At 38.0% G+C, this 16,606-nt stretch overlaps 1 protein-coding gene across 2 annotated transcripts in view; it reads left to right on the top strand.

Moving 5' to 3' along the window:
* PCNX2 (pecanex 2) overlaps positions 1-16,606 on the top strand; it is a 161,367-nt gene that overhangs the window by 79,907 nt on the left and 64,854 nt on the right. For both annotated transcript variants that reach the window (XM_074863133.1, XM_074863134.1), the window contains 2 exons: positions 3,311-3,452; positions 7,044-7,221. In XM_074863133.1, the coding sequence (XP_074719234.1) occupies positions 3,311-3,452; positions 7,044-7,221 (320 nt within the window). The remainder of the gene's footprint in view (positions 1-3,310; positions 3,453-7,043; positions 7,222-16,606) is intronic.

Below are 16,606 nucleotides of genomic sequence, written 5' to 3'. Positions count from 1 at the left end.
CCACTGTCCGTGACCCCAGCAAAGATGATAACAAAGATGAGTCCCGACACCAACCACTGAGTAATGCCACTTGTCACCACTCTCTACTTGGACATCAGGCCATTGACCGCAACTCTCTGAGTGCGACCATCCATTTGAACAGCAAGGGTAGTGCAACTTAAGAGTTCTAATTTCCATCGTAACACTTTCAGAGAAACATTAATATTGAAAGGAACTGTGACATTTTCTTGAAGATTTGTTCTTGCTAATGTCTGCTGGCTTCAGTGGGTAGTGCGTTCATACATGCAAGTATTGGTAAATATTTTAGTATGTAAGCTCTGATTTTCTGTTCTGATACAGTTATTTCTGCAAGCAGCCAGCGTACTTTGAGAAGCAGTTTCCCCTCCTCCCCAGCCCCAGCTCTCAACTTGCCTTTGCTACCAGCCAAAAGTGTGCTTGTCATTTCTTGATGGATCCTGTACCTTAATCGTTCTCAATATATGTACCTGAAGTGTTTGAAGACAGCGTTGTCAGAACACAGTCTGCTGAGAGACTTTAGTCAGTTCTTCAACTAGACAACAAAAGAGTTGAGATCACTCTCTGCAAAACCATGCATTAAGGATTTAAATCTTTTATTTTTAAATCATGTCTTTCAAAATGATTATTTTCTAAACAAGGCTTGGGTATGAAAAAAGTACACAAGAGACTTGACTGAAGGTTGCCTTTTAATTTTTCCTGCAATGCACCAGGAAAGTGTAGTAGAAATGTAAATCTTATTAAGGATCGTGTCCAACTGAAAACATTGTTCAGGGCTTCTTCTCCCTGATGATCAGTAATTCTGATGAATACCCAAGTTTTATTGTTTGTTACATCGCTTAATCATGAAAGACTATTCTAGGATTTTTTTCCTTTGTCCTGATTAAATCTGTCTTCGTTTGTCACAAAACATTGTTTTTGCAAATGCAATGACTCAGCTTTTGAAAAGATTGAGGGTAGAGATCTGCCAGACTGATCTCCACAGATGGGTTTCCTTCTGCTTTGAGATCAGCTGCATTTCCCATGCTACCTGCTGTGGGCAACAGGCTTTTTTCCTTCTTTTGCAGTCCTCATTTTATATGCGGTCCATTTCCACACTTTGGGCCTTAAGTATTATTGCAATGTATCTGGTATTGTGTGTTGGAAAACAAGAGTAAAAAAAATTAAATATATATTTCAGTCCCTTAGGCTACTGCAGAGGCTTTTTATCACGTTCTGAGATGAGACAGGCTGAGGTTGTGTAATCCCTTTGATAGATATGTCTGACAGGCTGTCTTCTTTCTTTTACCCAGTAAGAAAAATGTAGGAGCCAAACTTAAAGGTTCCCCGGTTGTATAGAAAGAGAAGTATGCTGTAGTTGTCAGGTGTGGACAATGAAGGGCCAAGTACACAAAACAAGATGTCTTTGAGAAGCTTTTACTGCATAGAATTTCATTTTCAGCTTCCTAATTTTTGACAAGTGTAGTGCTATGGAGAAACGAATGACTGCTTGCAATTAGACAAGCAGCTGGTAATGACAATTCCACAAGTTTATTCCTGGCTTTGTGTCATAGACTTTGGATGAGCTATTCAGGCCTTCCACAGAATAGCAATTACCAGACCAGTTCTCATGATGCCCTTATGAGAACTCATTTATTACTTGTCATTGTTTTGCCTGACTGTAGGAAGAAAGTCTGAGGTCAAGATGTATGAGCTTATGGTATAACAGAGGTGTAGAAAGTAGTGCAGTAGTGTAGGACTGAGTTAAAAAGAAACTCTGAAACACCAGAGACTATTTTTTCTTCTTTACCACCACTGCTTTTATACCCCACAGATTCATGTAAGCCATTTTCAAATCATCCACATCTTTCCCTTGGCCCCCTCTGAGTGTGGGCTCTATTTTTCTGTCTGCATTGTCTTCACACATCTCTCTCTGCTCCTGCAGCTACCTTCTTTTTGGTCTATTTGATATGCACATCTCTTTATTCAAGCTTGACTTCTTACACAGACCTCAGCTTTGGGCAGCTGGACGAAGTTCTTGAGTGAAGCTCTGAGAGCAATTTGTAGTTCAGGAGGAGGAGAGAGAAACAGAGAATAACAGCTAGGTTCCAAAATGGACATTTTGCTGCATGTATGAACTTCTAGGAGGTGGCCTTTAGGTAATAAGAGAAGGAAATATTTTTATGTTATAACAAGAAACGGAAGTTGATTGTATGTTTTGAAGGCAGAATTTTACAAGATCATTGCCTTAGCTTAAGATACTGGCAAAGCATGACTTAAAGCTAATTTGGAAGGGTTGCTTTTAGATCTTTCTCTTTGAGCCTATAAAATATACAGCTGTGCCTGTAGAACATACAAATCTGTTGATTCAACATGTCTTCTTTGCCTGTCATTGAAAAGGTGTGTGTGGGAGGGTGGGATGTGTATACATATAATTATTTTCATTTCTGCAGGGAAGAGTATTGGAGATTCAGTAGCTGGCATTGTTATTTCTGAGTCAATACCACGTTCTGCCTTTTTGCATTCACTGTTTTTCTAATAACCTTGTCTAGCTGAGCTCAGTTGAGAATAAAGACATTATTTTTGTCCATACGCAAGTGTTTCTGCACCCAGTTCACCTAAGTTCTCATAGCAGTTGAATTGCACAGAGCATTCAGTTCTTGTTTAATACTCATATTAAGCGATCTTGTTAGAAGAGTCTACTGCAAAAAAAGGTGTTTTTTACTTTACTGGTGAACAATGTGATTCTGGCAGATACTTTTTACAGTGGCTGTTTAAGCCTTTTGAGAAACATCTATGATGGTTTCTAGCTCCTGTTAATTCTTCAGTCTTTAGGTCTCAGAGGATATTTCATTTATCAGTGAGGTCAATGATGCTTTGCAGTCTAGTGGACAGTGTTTTGCCACTATAAGGTAGGGAAGGAGAGGCACAGAGTTCCAGTGATGTTCCCTAGGTGAACCACCAGCTCAGTGCCAGAGCTGGAGAGGGCCTCTCCGTAGTCATTACACCACTAAAAGTGGTATTTAATATAGTGACTAGTAATTGGATTGTGTAGAAACTATCATTTAGCATGTACTATCTCTTTTCATTTCTGAGTGTTTCTCGTGAGTGCAGTTACAAGCAGCAAAACAGATACTCTCTAAATTCAGAGAACAAAATGATTTCTGTATTGCAAAAGAATTATGAATTCCATTGTTTCATAAATTAGTTGGTTGTTTATATTTATTAATGTGAGCTAACTCACTTCTATGGTATTGCAGTGCAAAAAATGCTGATAATTGGATGAAATGATCTGTTATCTGAATTCCTGTTTCAGATGCTGCTCATTTGATGTGGTTTGAAAGGCTCTATGTGTGGCTTCAGTGCTTTGAGAAATACATTTTGTATCCAGCTATAATACTGAATGCCCTCACCATTGATGCTTTCTCAATTAGTAAATACAAGAAGCTTGGTACACAGTAAGTAGATTATAACTCAAAGCATGTGATTAGTAGAATATTTGGTTTTAGACTGAAGACTGAGAAATTAAATTTGTGTCTTAAGTCTGCTTGTCACAGTTTGCTTTCATGTGTTCTTAGTTCAGTATACAATAATCATTGGCTCTGCTGAAAGAAAAAAACAAAACTACCTTAGCACATGCTAAGACATGACTCCAGTGAGAGAGAAATTAAAAGATTAAAGAGCTATATATAGATATATATGGAATGTCTAAATGTCAATTAAAAGGAAGACACACTATACCAGGCTGCAGGTGTTTGATGGGCATAAACACAGTGGGGTAACTAGAATTAATCAGATGAAAATGAGAAATCTAGGCTGGATATCAGGAAACATTTCCTAACTGAGGATTTAAGACTACGGCATAGTCTCCCAAAGGAGTTATTGGAAGCTTCACCACACAAGTTTTTTAAGGGAAGACTGAATAAAATATTCAGCAGTGTAGAATGGTGAGTAGTCCTGCATTAAGAGTGGTTTGAGAAAGGTAGGGATATAAGTTTTTTCCAAAGTCTGATGTCTCTCATACTAAGCAGAACTGGTGATGCTGATCCATGAAAACACAGTATGATCCTTGCAGACAGCCTTTTATGGTAAATATTTTGGTCAGTGACTTGCCTACTGCAGATATTCAGCAGGCTTAGTGACTGCAGTATCCCCAGTGAGCAGAGTTTCTGCAGTCTTTTTATCAGAAAGACAGTGATGCAGATGATAAAAACAAAGAAACAGCCTGTGTTCAGGAAGGAAGGTTCCAGTAGCAGGCAAAGTGCTGGAGGAGGGGGAATTCCTCAGTATTATTAATAATTTTGATTCCTAACTTTAAATATTAGATAAAAGAACTTTGTAAAAATTGCGTGTTGCTTTTGAAGAGCAACACAGCTTTAGGGACTACATAACTATAAGAAAAAGGTGGTCCCTGCTTTTAGGGGCTGAAACTAGGATGAGGGCATTTGTCAAATTTTCTGCATATTCCTCCCGGACAATTGTTTCTCCAGAGTAACTCTCACCAGTCACTCAGAGCTAGCCTGTGTAGTTCTCCATTGACCTTCTTCCCCCCAGGCACTTGGGAGATGCTAAGGCCAAGGTGCTTCAGGAGTTTAGGTGTATTGTCCAGGGTGAAACTGAGTTCACACTCATCTCTCTATTTGGTTCTGTAAGGTTGGAAGTAATCAAAATGTCATTTCTCATTAGTTAGCAGATGTGACTGAATACATGCACGGAGCAAATATGTAGGGTTAGGAAGGTGCTATTTTTACATAGTCATTCCTCCAAGCTAGATTGCACTTTGAAGTATCACCTCCCTCAAGTGTTCAGAAGTAGTGAGTCAGTCCCCCAGAAATCTTGAGATTAAAGAACGTAATTACATTTGTCTGCCTCTGATTGTTTGGCCTGTAGGGGAATACTATGACAATCCTTTCCTTCACCATCCCCCTTGTGTCTGTGTGATCACCTTGGGTATTTAAAACCTGTGTTTTCTCTTTTTTTCATGTAACTGAGGTCTATCCACAACACTCCCAGTATCCCTTCTTCTCTGGCACTCCTCTTTAGTACGCTTCCCCTGCAGCTATCATGTAAATGCCACACACAAAACATTCATCCTCAGATCCTACCTCTTTCTCTTCAACTCTGTAAGCCTGTGAGGGATCCTGGATTCTCCTCACTCCTTCCATATGCAGTGTTACTGAGAGTTCTACTTTCTCTGCTTTAATACATAAATACCTGTTGTCTGTTGTTGGAACATTCCTTGGTTATTTACCACCCAAAGATCAGACCGCATCACACCTTAGAGAAAGGAAGGTGGCACTCTCCCCACTCTGTGTCTGAGGCGGTATGTTCTGCATGATTTGATTTTGGAGTTTTTCTCAATCTGAATGTATTGTTTTTTAAAGAAGCTTCATCTTGCTTTGTGATTTAAAGGACTGAAGTGGTTTGCTTCTTGAGGAGACAGAACAGCTCCTTCACAGTCAGGAGTTTGCTTGAGCTTTCCAGATCCTGATGTGCTGGTTATTAATGAGACCCATGCTGACAAGCTGAAAAGCCTGTCCGTGTTACCTGCCACAGAGGCTTCAGAAATAAGCCCCCCTTCTCTTTCTCTCTGCTGAGAGTTAAGGCCCTAGGAAAAGCATCTTGTGTGGCAATATCTTTAAAGAAAAGAGGGATAATGAGCAAATTATTTTCTGTTACCCCTGAGAGCATTATTTTATAAAATGTCATTTTTTATGAAATTTTCTACATGTTAACAGATCCAGTGAGGAAAAAGTCTTCCTTTGCTCTATGATCCCTTAAGTTTTTCATGTGAAAGTTCCTCCATGAGCAAGAATTTTCTTCTTTCTGAAGAATGTGAGATCTGGCGGGTTCATACAGGATACACAGAAATGGCTTCTAGTGGCTTTGGAATTGATTTAGCTTAGTTGCTAGGTTTTCCATTCAGAAATCTGGGGCAAATTGAAAAGAACAGCTTTGACAAGGTGAGAAATAAGGTCAGCTTGGCATTTCATACTGACAGTGATGTCCTGGTGGTCCTTTAGAATGACCTGCACTCAAGTAAAGTTGCATCTGCGTTATGGAGGATACACAATAGTGAATAAATGCCACATAAAGTCAGCCTGGAAATGTACAGACTTATGAGCCTTTCTAGAATTATGAAAATCTCTTTATAGCTTTCTGGCCTGTCAAGTGTCAGTCATGGCAGCAGGCATTCTCCTGGTTCGCAGCAGGATGGAGGAGAACCCTCCATGCATTTTTCAAATACCTGGCCTACTTTGAGTCACTCGTGTGGTTTTCTGGAGAGTTAAGAGAGGAGCATTATCTTCTTGGATATATAGTAGCAAGCACTTTAATTTTTAAAGATTGGGCTTCCTGATTTTCTGTGTGGTCATCTGCTATTTAGAGTTCTCAGTTTAAGTTCACTTTCTGGAATGTAATAAAGGAGAGTAAAATTCAGACTGCATGCATTTTATAACACATAGATGCAACACACAGTTTCTTTTCAACTGGTGGAAGTAATTACTATATTGACTTTCCGATCAACAACAATGGTAAGAATTTCAAACACTTCACATCTATGGGTGTTTCTATCCAGAATTTTGGCATTGTGTGTAAAGAAATTAGGAAAATAATTATAAACTGTGTCATCAAGTCAAATTTCTAATAATAAAAAACTTGGAGTGTGTTCAAAACATTTTTTCAAATTACAGTAATGGAAGTGCTAAGATATTTCTGAAACTGAAATTTTAAGAGCTGTATAAAAATATCCTTTCTAGATTCTTGTTTTTTAATAGTCAATATTACTGGGTTTAGTACAGAGTTCATTCTTTATTACAGATTACAAGTGTGTGATAATAAGGGAGAAATATGAAGTTGCACATGGGTAGAATAAATGTGGTTATTAAAAGAACATAGGATTAATATCAGAAATCAATAAGATGTGTAGATTTAGCTATACATAGCAATCTAAAATACATTTGGTACAGCTATTTGTATTTAAGAGCTTCATAATGTAATGCTTTTATGGCTTTGACTTGATTAGGTTTTTCTTTCTGCCTTTCTTACAGCTGTGATATTATCCTGATAACAGTTGCTGGGATGAAACTCCTCCGCTCCTCATTCTGTAATCCTATTAATCAATTTGTTACTTTGAGCTTTACTGTAATCTTCTTCCGATTTGACTATAGAGACATTTCAGAAAATTTCTTGCTGGATTTCTTCATGATGTCCATTGTGTTTCATAAGGCAAGTTTTATAGCTCTTGTCATTTCTTTGGAAAATACACTTCACAGCTTTATTTATTTTCTCAGTGTCACTGTGCTGATCAATATGTGGTAGGATTTTTTAGAAGTAGTGAATGCATATATAGACAGAGATTACTGGTACTATAGAGGAAAAAATCTGTAAGCTGAAAACAAGGTTCCAGTTAAATGTCTTCTCTTGTTTTGTGCAATATTTTGCATCTACATTTGTTCACATGCTGCTATAGAAAGTTCGGAATTGTTGTTTTCAAGAGGAGGATCCTCAGTGTGTTGAAAAGAGCCTCTTGGGTCATTAGTGCAGGGCTGCCCTCTAGATCAATTGCCCAGTGTTTTTATCTAGGTTTCCTTTGAATGCCTCTAGTGTTTGACTCAACAACTTCCTTTGGGAAATTATTCCATTATCTTATCATCCTCATGATAATAAATGTTTTCCTAATGTCAGCCTTAACATTTTTCTTTTCCTATTTTCAGTCTGTTATCCTTGTGATGCTGCCCTTAACCTTAACCTCAGAGCTCCTTCCTTTCTGTTGCATTGTTAACTCTTGGAGCGTGCTCTAGTTGAATTTACTTTAAAAAAAACCTTTCTGCATCAGTCAGATCAGATCCTGTCTTGATTTGCTATCTATGCTGTTTCACTGAAAGAAGCAGGTTTAACTGATAACTTGATAAAACCTGAGAAAGTATTGAAGACTTGCCTAAATATTTTACCAATTCTTTTGTATTTTGTTTTGTTTTTAAACTTGGTGGTCCCTGATTGCCATAACATATGATACAGTTTGGCCAGGGGTAACTCTGGTGAGGTGTTTGTTTTTGTTGGGTTTTTCTCAGGGTTGTTTGGTTGGTTTCCTTTTCTAAAATACTCCTACTACATGTGTGAATACGACCTAGCTAGCACCACTTAATCTCTGAGAGGAGAAAGACATGGTTCCATATTGACTGCTGCATGTGCTGTGGAGATGCCCAACAGTGTGTGTGGAGATACTCAGCACTTGCTGAATATGGACATATTCAGGAGCATCAGCTCACACTGCTGTCCATGTCCACGTAGAAGTTTCAGGCTTCTAAGGAAAGGCCCAGTTCATTGGTGTTAATGTTGGGAGTTCCAAGTCATTTAGGCAAAGAGTGAAGCAGAAATCAAATGCTTTTCCTGCTTTGTTTCTGTGCTGCTGTACAGGAGGAGGAGAAGGGAAGAATAACAACTCAGTGGGGGAACTTGGGCTCTTCCTTTTCTCTGAACTCTTAGACCACACTCCAGTAGGAGCTTCACCTGCTTCCAGCCTTCAACCCTTAGACCTCTTGTTCTCCTTTCTGTCTGCTGGGCTGAGGAGGCAAGCGTTGGGGAGGGAGGGTAGAAGAAAAGAAGTAGAGAGATGATACAAAGCCCTACGTTAAAAAGAACCCCCACCCCATGCTCTGTGATCCTAAAATAGGGTTAGAGTAATTTTTAAAGCTTCTTACCTTGCAGTGAAAGTGATGCAGAGGTTGGTAGCATTGTAGCAGTTTTCAATATTTGTTGCATTACCATGTTCCCTAGAGTAAGGGGTGAATTTCTGTCTCCAGAGAAGATTGTCAGTGATGTGCATTAGTGGACATCCCGTGTCTGGATAATGGCTTATTTTAGTCCTAAAACTCATTACAATTAGCACCCCAGAATTGAAAGTCTCACTATTCGTTAATTCTTTTGAAAATGTTGACCTTGTGAGCATATTGCAAAATACTAGTGTGGATTATTGCATGGTTTTGGAAGGGAGGGCTGTAAAAGCTTTTCATTGGGTTTTCTGGAGTTGTTTGGGTAGTCTGAAGCTACTGAAGCTACGGTAGAAAGACTAGTGGTAGCAATAAGAATGAAATAACAAAGGATGCATACCAAATAAAGCAGAGGTATTTGCTACAATAACTGTTACTCTACTAGACTGAAAGCTTGTACTACAGATGTGTTTTGAAAATGTAGTTTTAGCATTGATCTGCCATTTTCTTTATATCTCATAATAGCTGAAATTTTGCAGGTCATTAGTTCATCAAGTGGACTTGTCCTTGTTCCATTTTAAAAAATTTAAATTAAGTGGTTGAATTATTTATATTACAAAAGCACATGCACAGTTACACAATGATCATTAAAGCCAATCTGAAAAATAGCATTGCAGATAATAGCAATTAAAGTCCTATTAATTTCAAATCGTAAAGGGCATAAGTTTTCTTTACCCTAATTAAGGTCTGAGCTTTAATTAGTTCAATATTGTGGAACTTCAGTAAAGGATACGGTCACTTGAGGATAAAGAGGGTGTGTGTTCATTCCATACTGTAGGCCCTAAGCAAGCTGTATCCACCTCTGTTCCTAAAAGCTTTATGTGTCTTCACAGATTCTGTCCATCTGTAATTCAGTCATTTTTATGTTTGCAACTATTTTTAAAAACAAAACAAAAACTTAAATAGTCTCTATTACCATCACCTTTGGCTATGCAGAACAGTCATGACTGATTTCTGCTTACTCGTTGAAACTGTCAACTTACCACCCTCATGAATTAGGGAACACTAGAAGTGCTGTGCCTAAATCATAGTAATGGTAATTTTTAAGCATGGTTACCCCACAAAAAAAAATATTTGCATGCTCTCAAAGCACTGTGGTAGTAAGCATTTATTTTCTTCTGCCAGGCACTGGGGAAGAAGGCATCTAAATTCAACAGACATTCACAACTGCACTAGTGACTCTTGAAGCAGATTATGTTGAATAAAACTTTGCTAATGATGTTGGGTAGAATATTTCTGAATATCTCACTGATTGTGCTTCCCTCATTTTCCCCACTCTGGTGTTGATTTACTGTAATTTAGTCAAATCAGAAGCTCCAAATGAGCATATTGCTCCCTGAACAAGTTAAGGCATGGAAGTCCGAATTGCTGCTCACAGATTTTTATCTCAGTTTGCAAATAGCCAAGCCACCCACACTGGGCTAACACAGAGGACAAGAGTCTATTCGGTTATATTCCTGAGGATTTTTTTAATCAACCTGGTTTCTTTTGTGTTTTTAACATTATAGAATTTACTAACGTGACATGGTTAATTCACTTCTTTTTAAAAAGTCATTACCTGTTTACGTTTTGACAAGTTGTGGAATGTGAAAACCTAATGCTAGAAGTTGATTAGTCATATGCAGAGTGTGATGTTTTGTCTTTCGAATTGCTTTGGGAAGGGAGCAAGACAAACTTTCTTACTTATTTTTAAGAATGACTGCAGCTTTCAATTCAAGTGGAACAGTCTTCTCCATCTTTCTTATGCTCAGACTTTCCATGTAGCCAGCCCAGTTTGTGTCCTTTGCTACAGCCTGGGATTCTTCTGTCCAAAACTCCTGTTGTCTATATTCTTGAAATCAGAGCTAAGTGGCCTTTAAAAATATGTGGTTGCTCATTCAAAAATTGTGGGTGTAATGGTCTGATGTATACTCTACAGGAAGTCAAACTGGGTAATCAAGAAGTTGTCTTGGTCTACATGACTCTGTGTAAACTTTTGAAATGAGCCAGTTGTTCTCCCTGGACTTTTTAGGAGATGATGTCAGTGCAGAGGTTAATAAGAATGTTCATATTAGTTGAAAATGGAAAATCACAACTAACTGAGAATATATTCTTCATAGGCATAGCAAAGATGGAATATATAACAGGACTTAGGAGATTTCTTCCTCAACTTCTAAGAGTAGGAAAAACTCTGAGACTTTTACTGTAATAGGGCAAAAAATGTGGGAATATTAACCAGTTTGAATAAACTATTTGGGAATGATGAAAAGATGGGCCTTTCTTCCACCCATTATGTCTACTGACATAATATTTAACTGAGGAAAAACTCTAATGCATCTAACACATATGAGGGGGAGAGCATATGGATGGTTAAATGATGTTATAGCTCATCTAGTCTGTCTTTCTTCAGTGTGATCAAAAAAAACCCCAAACCCTAAAACAGGAATGTGCCCAGCACTGCCCTCCTTGACAGATGTGTGAGCTGCTTTTCAAGGATGTCTGGAATAACAACTGTTCAAGTCAAGAATGAACATGTATTGTTAAGTGTGAAGTAGAAACCAATGCTAATCATTCAAACAGCAAGGATATCAGTTTGGAACTGGCTGAGTGTTAACAAAGATGCTCAGGGCAAGGCTTGTCCCCAGCTCTTTTGCAGTGTTCTCTTAAAGATGTGGCTTTCCATTTCATCCAGTGCCATGGGCATCCTCTAAATATTGCTGGTGGAGAGGGGTCATAGTGTCTCCCTGAACTGCTCTTGGAACCTCAGGTGGAGCTGATGTTGAGCTGAGGGAGCAAAGACAGCAAAAAATCTTGGTAGTGCAAATGTGTATGGTTCTGACTATAGTATGCTCTTGGCTACTATAAAAAAATGGTGGGTTTTTTTTTTTTTGCCAGTCTGTTCACTACTGGAAGCAACCAGCAGCATGTTGGAGATGCCAGACTGTGGTATACTGGCTCTTTTACCAGCAACTCTTTCATCTGCAGAGCACAACTGATAAACGATACCTGTACTTTGGAATATGTATTTTTGACAAATCTGTGTAACTTCCTTTAAGCCCTAAAGAAAGAGCCACTCTGAGCCTACACACTCATCTACTACACAGATCTGGATGGGAATTATAAGACCCAGTGTCATTAACCCTCTAATGTATAGGACTACAACTTCTTATCTCTTTCAGTGTCTTGTATGCTACTGGCAGGCAGTTTAATGGCCTCTTAATTTGTGTGTGTGGATGAACTAATTAGCAATACTAAAATATAAAATCACCTTATATTTTCTTATAGTCAGGTCCTCTGAGGGTTCTGAATTTGTCTTCACACATAAGGCAAAATAATCAAAGAACTAGAGCTTGTTAAATTTGCCTTCATTAACACTGAATTCATTTGCCTAAGTACTCTTACCCCTGCTGAGCTCACTTAAGAATACAATTTCCCTGTCTGATATTTTTTCTTCTTTCCCAGAATACATTTTTCAGCTAATAAGGAATCCACATTTTTATTTTTTAATAAGAATTTTTCTCTTTCTGTATACCTCTTAAATGTCACACATTTACAAAAGATGATCTTTATGTCAAGGTAGCTCCAGCTAAGGTAGCCAGTTCATAAGAACCTGCCAGACCTGTGCTGATCAGGCTTAACTTTTAACATCCACAGCACAATCCCCTGGACAGGAAAGACATTATGCATGTCATCTTGTTTTCCTTCATTTTATGAGAAAGTGCTATCAAGTGCATTGACCTTCTTGGTGCTTTGTTGAAGTCAAGTAATTAACCTATTGGATCTTTTTATTGCCTTTGTGGCAATGTTGGCATGTCCCATTGATTGATTTAGGTGCTACTTATAAGTCAAAAGCCTCACTCTTTTTCCTTTCACCGTCTGATTTTTCATCCTTCCTAAATCTGATGTTTCACTTCAAAGCTTCTGGCACTAAGTCGTTAATTCATATTTTAATCCATTTCTTGTCATTTGTGCATACTGAAATCCAATGTCTTAATCAGCTGTACCCTCTTGGCTCACAGCTGTTTCCTCAACTTTTGATATCAGGCATATAAACCCTGTTAAGACACTTTCTGCTGAATAAAATACCCAAGGCTACATCTGATATTTGACAGGATAATCCCAGTGGTATTTTCCATAGACTACTTAACTCTCATGAGCACTGTACAGTTCATGTTTTCTTTTAATATTGCAGAAATGGTTTAATTGATTTTTCATTCAGCCTTCTATCAGTGACCTCTTTGTCAGACTTCATTCCTGACACTATTCCCAAATTGTATTTTCTCTCTTTTTCTTTTTCTTTTTTTTTTTTTTGGTGTGTTTTTCCCTTAGAATGGGACGGATATACTCAGGGGTGCAGGATGATGTACACCCACTCTCTGTGTCAGTCTGGCTCATTACGCACTGAGGACTACATTCTACATTCATGTACGTTCATGCTGATAGAAGTGTGTTCTGTATCTATTGATGCAGGCACAGAAAGAGAAATCTTGAGTATCCGGCGCTTCAGTGCACAACTTACTCTGTGCATTTTTCATGTCTGCTTTTAGTAAAGGAGATTTCTGGGAAGATAGAGTCTTGGCAGAAGCCATGCCTATGAAGGCTTCACTGAAGAGGCTGGATCAGTGCAGCTCCCAGCTGATTTATTTCAGTCCTCTGGCCCTCTGCAAATTAAGCTGATTAGCTCTGATCTTGTCCTTTTTGCCCACCTCGGGAGATATGGGAGATGGTTTCTTACAGTATCACAGGCTCCTTCCCTGGGCTCTAGCTGTCATCTGACAATGTAGGAAGAAGCAGCATCTGCCATGAGCAGATCCAGGGCTGTTAGGTTTTATCATCATCTTATTGTCATAATCCTCATCATACTTCTGCCTGGTGGTTAACATTTAACTTCAAATGTAAGGCCGCTGAGGCTTGTTACTCAAACTGTTTAAAACATGCCTGTTCTGTACACTGTCGATGTGAAGTGCTGAACACTTTGTTTCAGGAATATATTCCTCCGAGGTTCAATATCAGAGCCTTGGCCTGATTTTATTTTGATCTTCTTACATATGTTGCATTAGACAATGATCTTGAAATCCCACAGTATAAAGGCTTCAAATGTCTGTAAGCAGATGCAAATAGAGACAGCCTGGAAAGTATTTGTTGAAGATTCAAACATAGTGCTGTTCAAATACACCAATAGAATCTGACAATGAATTAAGACATAAACATTAAAAACCTTTAATATTTCCAGTAAATCTTGTTTTGTAGGATTTCATAAGTGAAGTTTGTTTTAAGTGGCATTAAATAAAAAACAGGAAGTCAATGATTTGCAAAGCAAAGCCATGAACTAGAATAAAATTATTCCACCTAAGTTTAATTTCATATCCATAAACATATACATGCTCACAACTTTTCCCTCTTAATGTGTCTTAATTTTTATTGACATACAAAAAAAAATAAATTACCGGAAGGTGTTAGAATTTACTTCCAAGATTTGGAGATGCCATTTGACCAGAATTAGCTCAACATGAAAAACTAAGTGACTCCCTACTGTCTGCGTTCCAATCTATCTCAAGTTCTCAGGATCTAAACGGGAATATAAAAAAATACCTGTTCAAAGTAGGAAATAATTGCTTTCTGTATTTAACTTTTTTAATACCTTAATTTTGTGTGGCACACGGAGCATATAGTCATTTGTATGTGACAGTTATTTTTGTTTAAAACCAATTTGTACATATACTTTTTTAAAAACACAGCAAAATTGAAGCTTAGCAAGAAAATGTTAATGTTTATGCATTATTTAGTCCCAGTATTGCCAAGGAGTCTGCCCACACAGAGTCCCAACAGATGCTAAACAGATAGAAAGTCTGCCAAAAGCTGAAAGCATTGTGTAGCCTCCATCTCACACTCAGTGTCATTTAAATTCAGGTGTTAATCTCTGCCTAGTTTATTGAAATCTATCAAACTGAGAAAAGGGGATCACATTTTAGTGATATTTCAGACTCCCAAAATATTTTTTTAATGTATGTTAACTAATTTCCATTAACTTCTAGATTGTAATGTTACTTAAATTTGGTTAAGTAAGAATAACTGGATTTAAAAGGAATTCTGAAAAGCTAAGTCTGCCTTTGCTTTGTTATAGATGTATAGAATACTAGCTTATGTGCCAGAGGTTTGTAGAGGCTTCAGAACTCAAAAAGACTTAAGGATGATTAAGATGATAAAATGTGTGTGTCCACATAAAATAAATATGAAAGATGGATGCATGTTCTGCACTTTCACTTGACAGCAGTGGGAATGTACTGGTTTAAATTCACTGAATATACTGATAATTTAAACTCTTTATCAAAGCCTTTAAAACTGTTTACTGTGCAAAACTGTCACATGAGTAAAGATATCTAGGAATATTAGAACTTTGTCTCCTAAATAATATATAATTTTTCTGCTTAGTGAACTGTAGAAAAAATTGAAAATCTAAGAAGGCTTAATAAAAATATCCTTTTATAAATCATCCTAAACTGGGATGCAGAAGTCTTAATGTAAAATTAATCTTTTATACATGTTTAAGGAAATGGTTATAAAGAGAGTGTTAAAACTCAGCACAGATTTTTTTTTTTATTTTTCACCTTAGATCGGAAGGTTCCCCCTTTGTATCTGACACTGTTAAAAAATATACCTCCCACCCTCAGGAGCAAGTTATTACCCTCATTCAGACTTAACTTTACTGAGGATAAATTGCTTATTTCACAGAATCACAGGAGGGCTGAGGTGTCCCATCAGGTCCCATGGAAGTACTCTTGTCCAGTTTGTTTAAATATACCTTTAATTAATCCTTCTCTACTTAGGGTGTCCTCATTTGTGCATGCTTTCCCACAAGTCTCAGGGGCCTGCAATTCCTGAAGGTTTACCAGTAAAGCCCAAGGCAGAGAAGGCATTGAGTACCTCAGCCTTCTCCATGCCCTTTGTCACCAGGTCCCCTGCCCCATTCAGCAGTGGGTCTGTGTTTTTTCTTCCCCAGTCTGTCTTTTGCTGCTGATAAACCTGTAGAAGTCCTTCCTGTTGTCTTGTACTTTCCTCACCAGATTCAACTCCAGATGGGCTTTGGCTTTCCTAACCCTTTCTAATCCTATCTTGTTTCTGACAATTTAAAAAAGATGTTGGAGGTTTTCCTCTTTAACTAGTGTCACGATTATTGAAGACTGAAATGCAGTTAGTTGTAGTTGAAATAAGCGAACGACTGTTGCTGAGGATCTGCTTCCTCCTATTTGTGAAGGCAGTTTTTAGCAGCTTCAGTTTCTTTCTGTGAGAACAGCAATAGCGCTTTGTGAATCCCTGGAGATCCTGCATCAGATATAGGAGAAAGCATATTGTAAATTGGGTAAAACTGACAAGGAAAAATTTTTTTTTCAGATGATTCTAGCAAAATGAAAAAGAGAAAATACGAAGCCAACCCCCTTCCTAAATCTGTTTTATAGTCGCTAGATGACATCACCTTTAGCAATTACAGTTAGATATGTAAAATGCTAATGGCACGTTACCCTTAAGGTGTTTTACAGAACATGCACTGGAAGCAGTAATTTAAGAGGTAATAGAGACACTTGACAACTCTTAATGAAAGCAGTAGCTCGAAAATCACACATTTCCAGGCCTTTAGGTGCAGTGTTGTGAGGCTCTCAAAAACCGAGAGGTTCACTAGTTCATATTCTTACGAGTGGAAATGAGCTCTATTGCCTGTCTTGTAGAAACGTTAGCCGAGAGGTAAGTGTTGAAAGAAACAGCAAGTTCAAGCAGTGGTGAATGTAGAGGTAGTAGGACTTGTTAAAAGCAACAGGGAACTTGGGCTTCGTGGCCTGTTGTGCAAAAATGTGTAAAGAATGATT

This window comes from Strix uralensis, chromosome 3, assembly GCF_047716275.1.
Source record: "Strix uralensis isolate ZFMK-TIS-50842 chromosome 3, bStrUra1, whole genome shotgun sequence".
In the NCBI taxonomy this organism is placed as follows: Eukaryota; Metazoa; Chordata; class Aves; order Strigiformes; family Strigidae; genus Strix; species Strix uralensis.
This window is presented reverse-complemented; position numbering and strand designations above follow the sequence as displayed.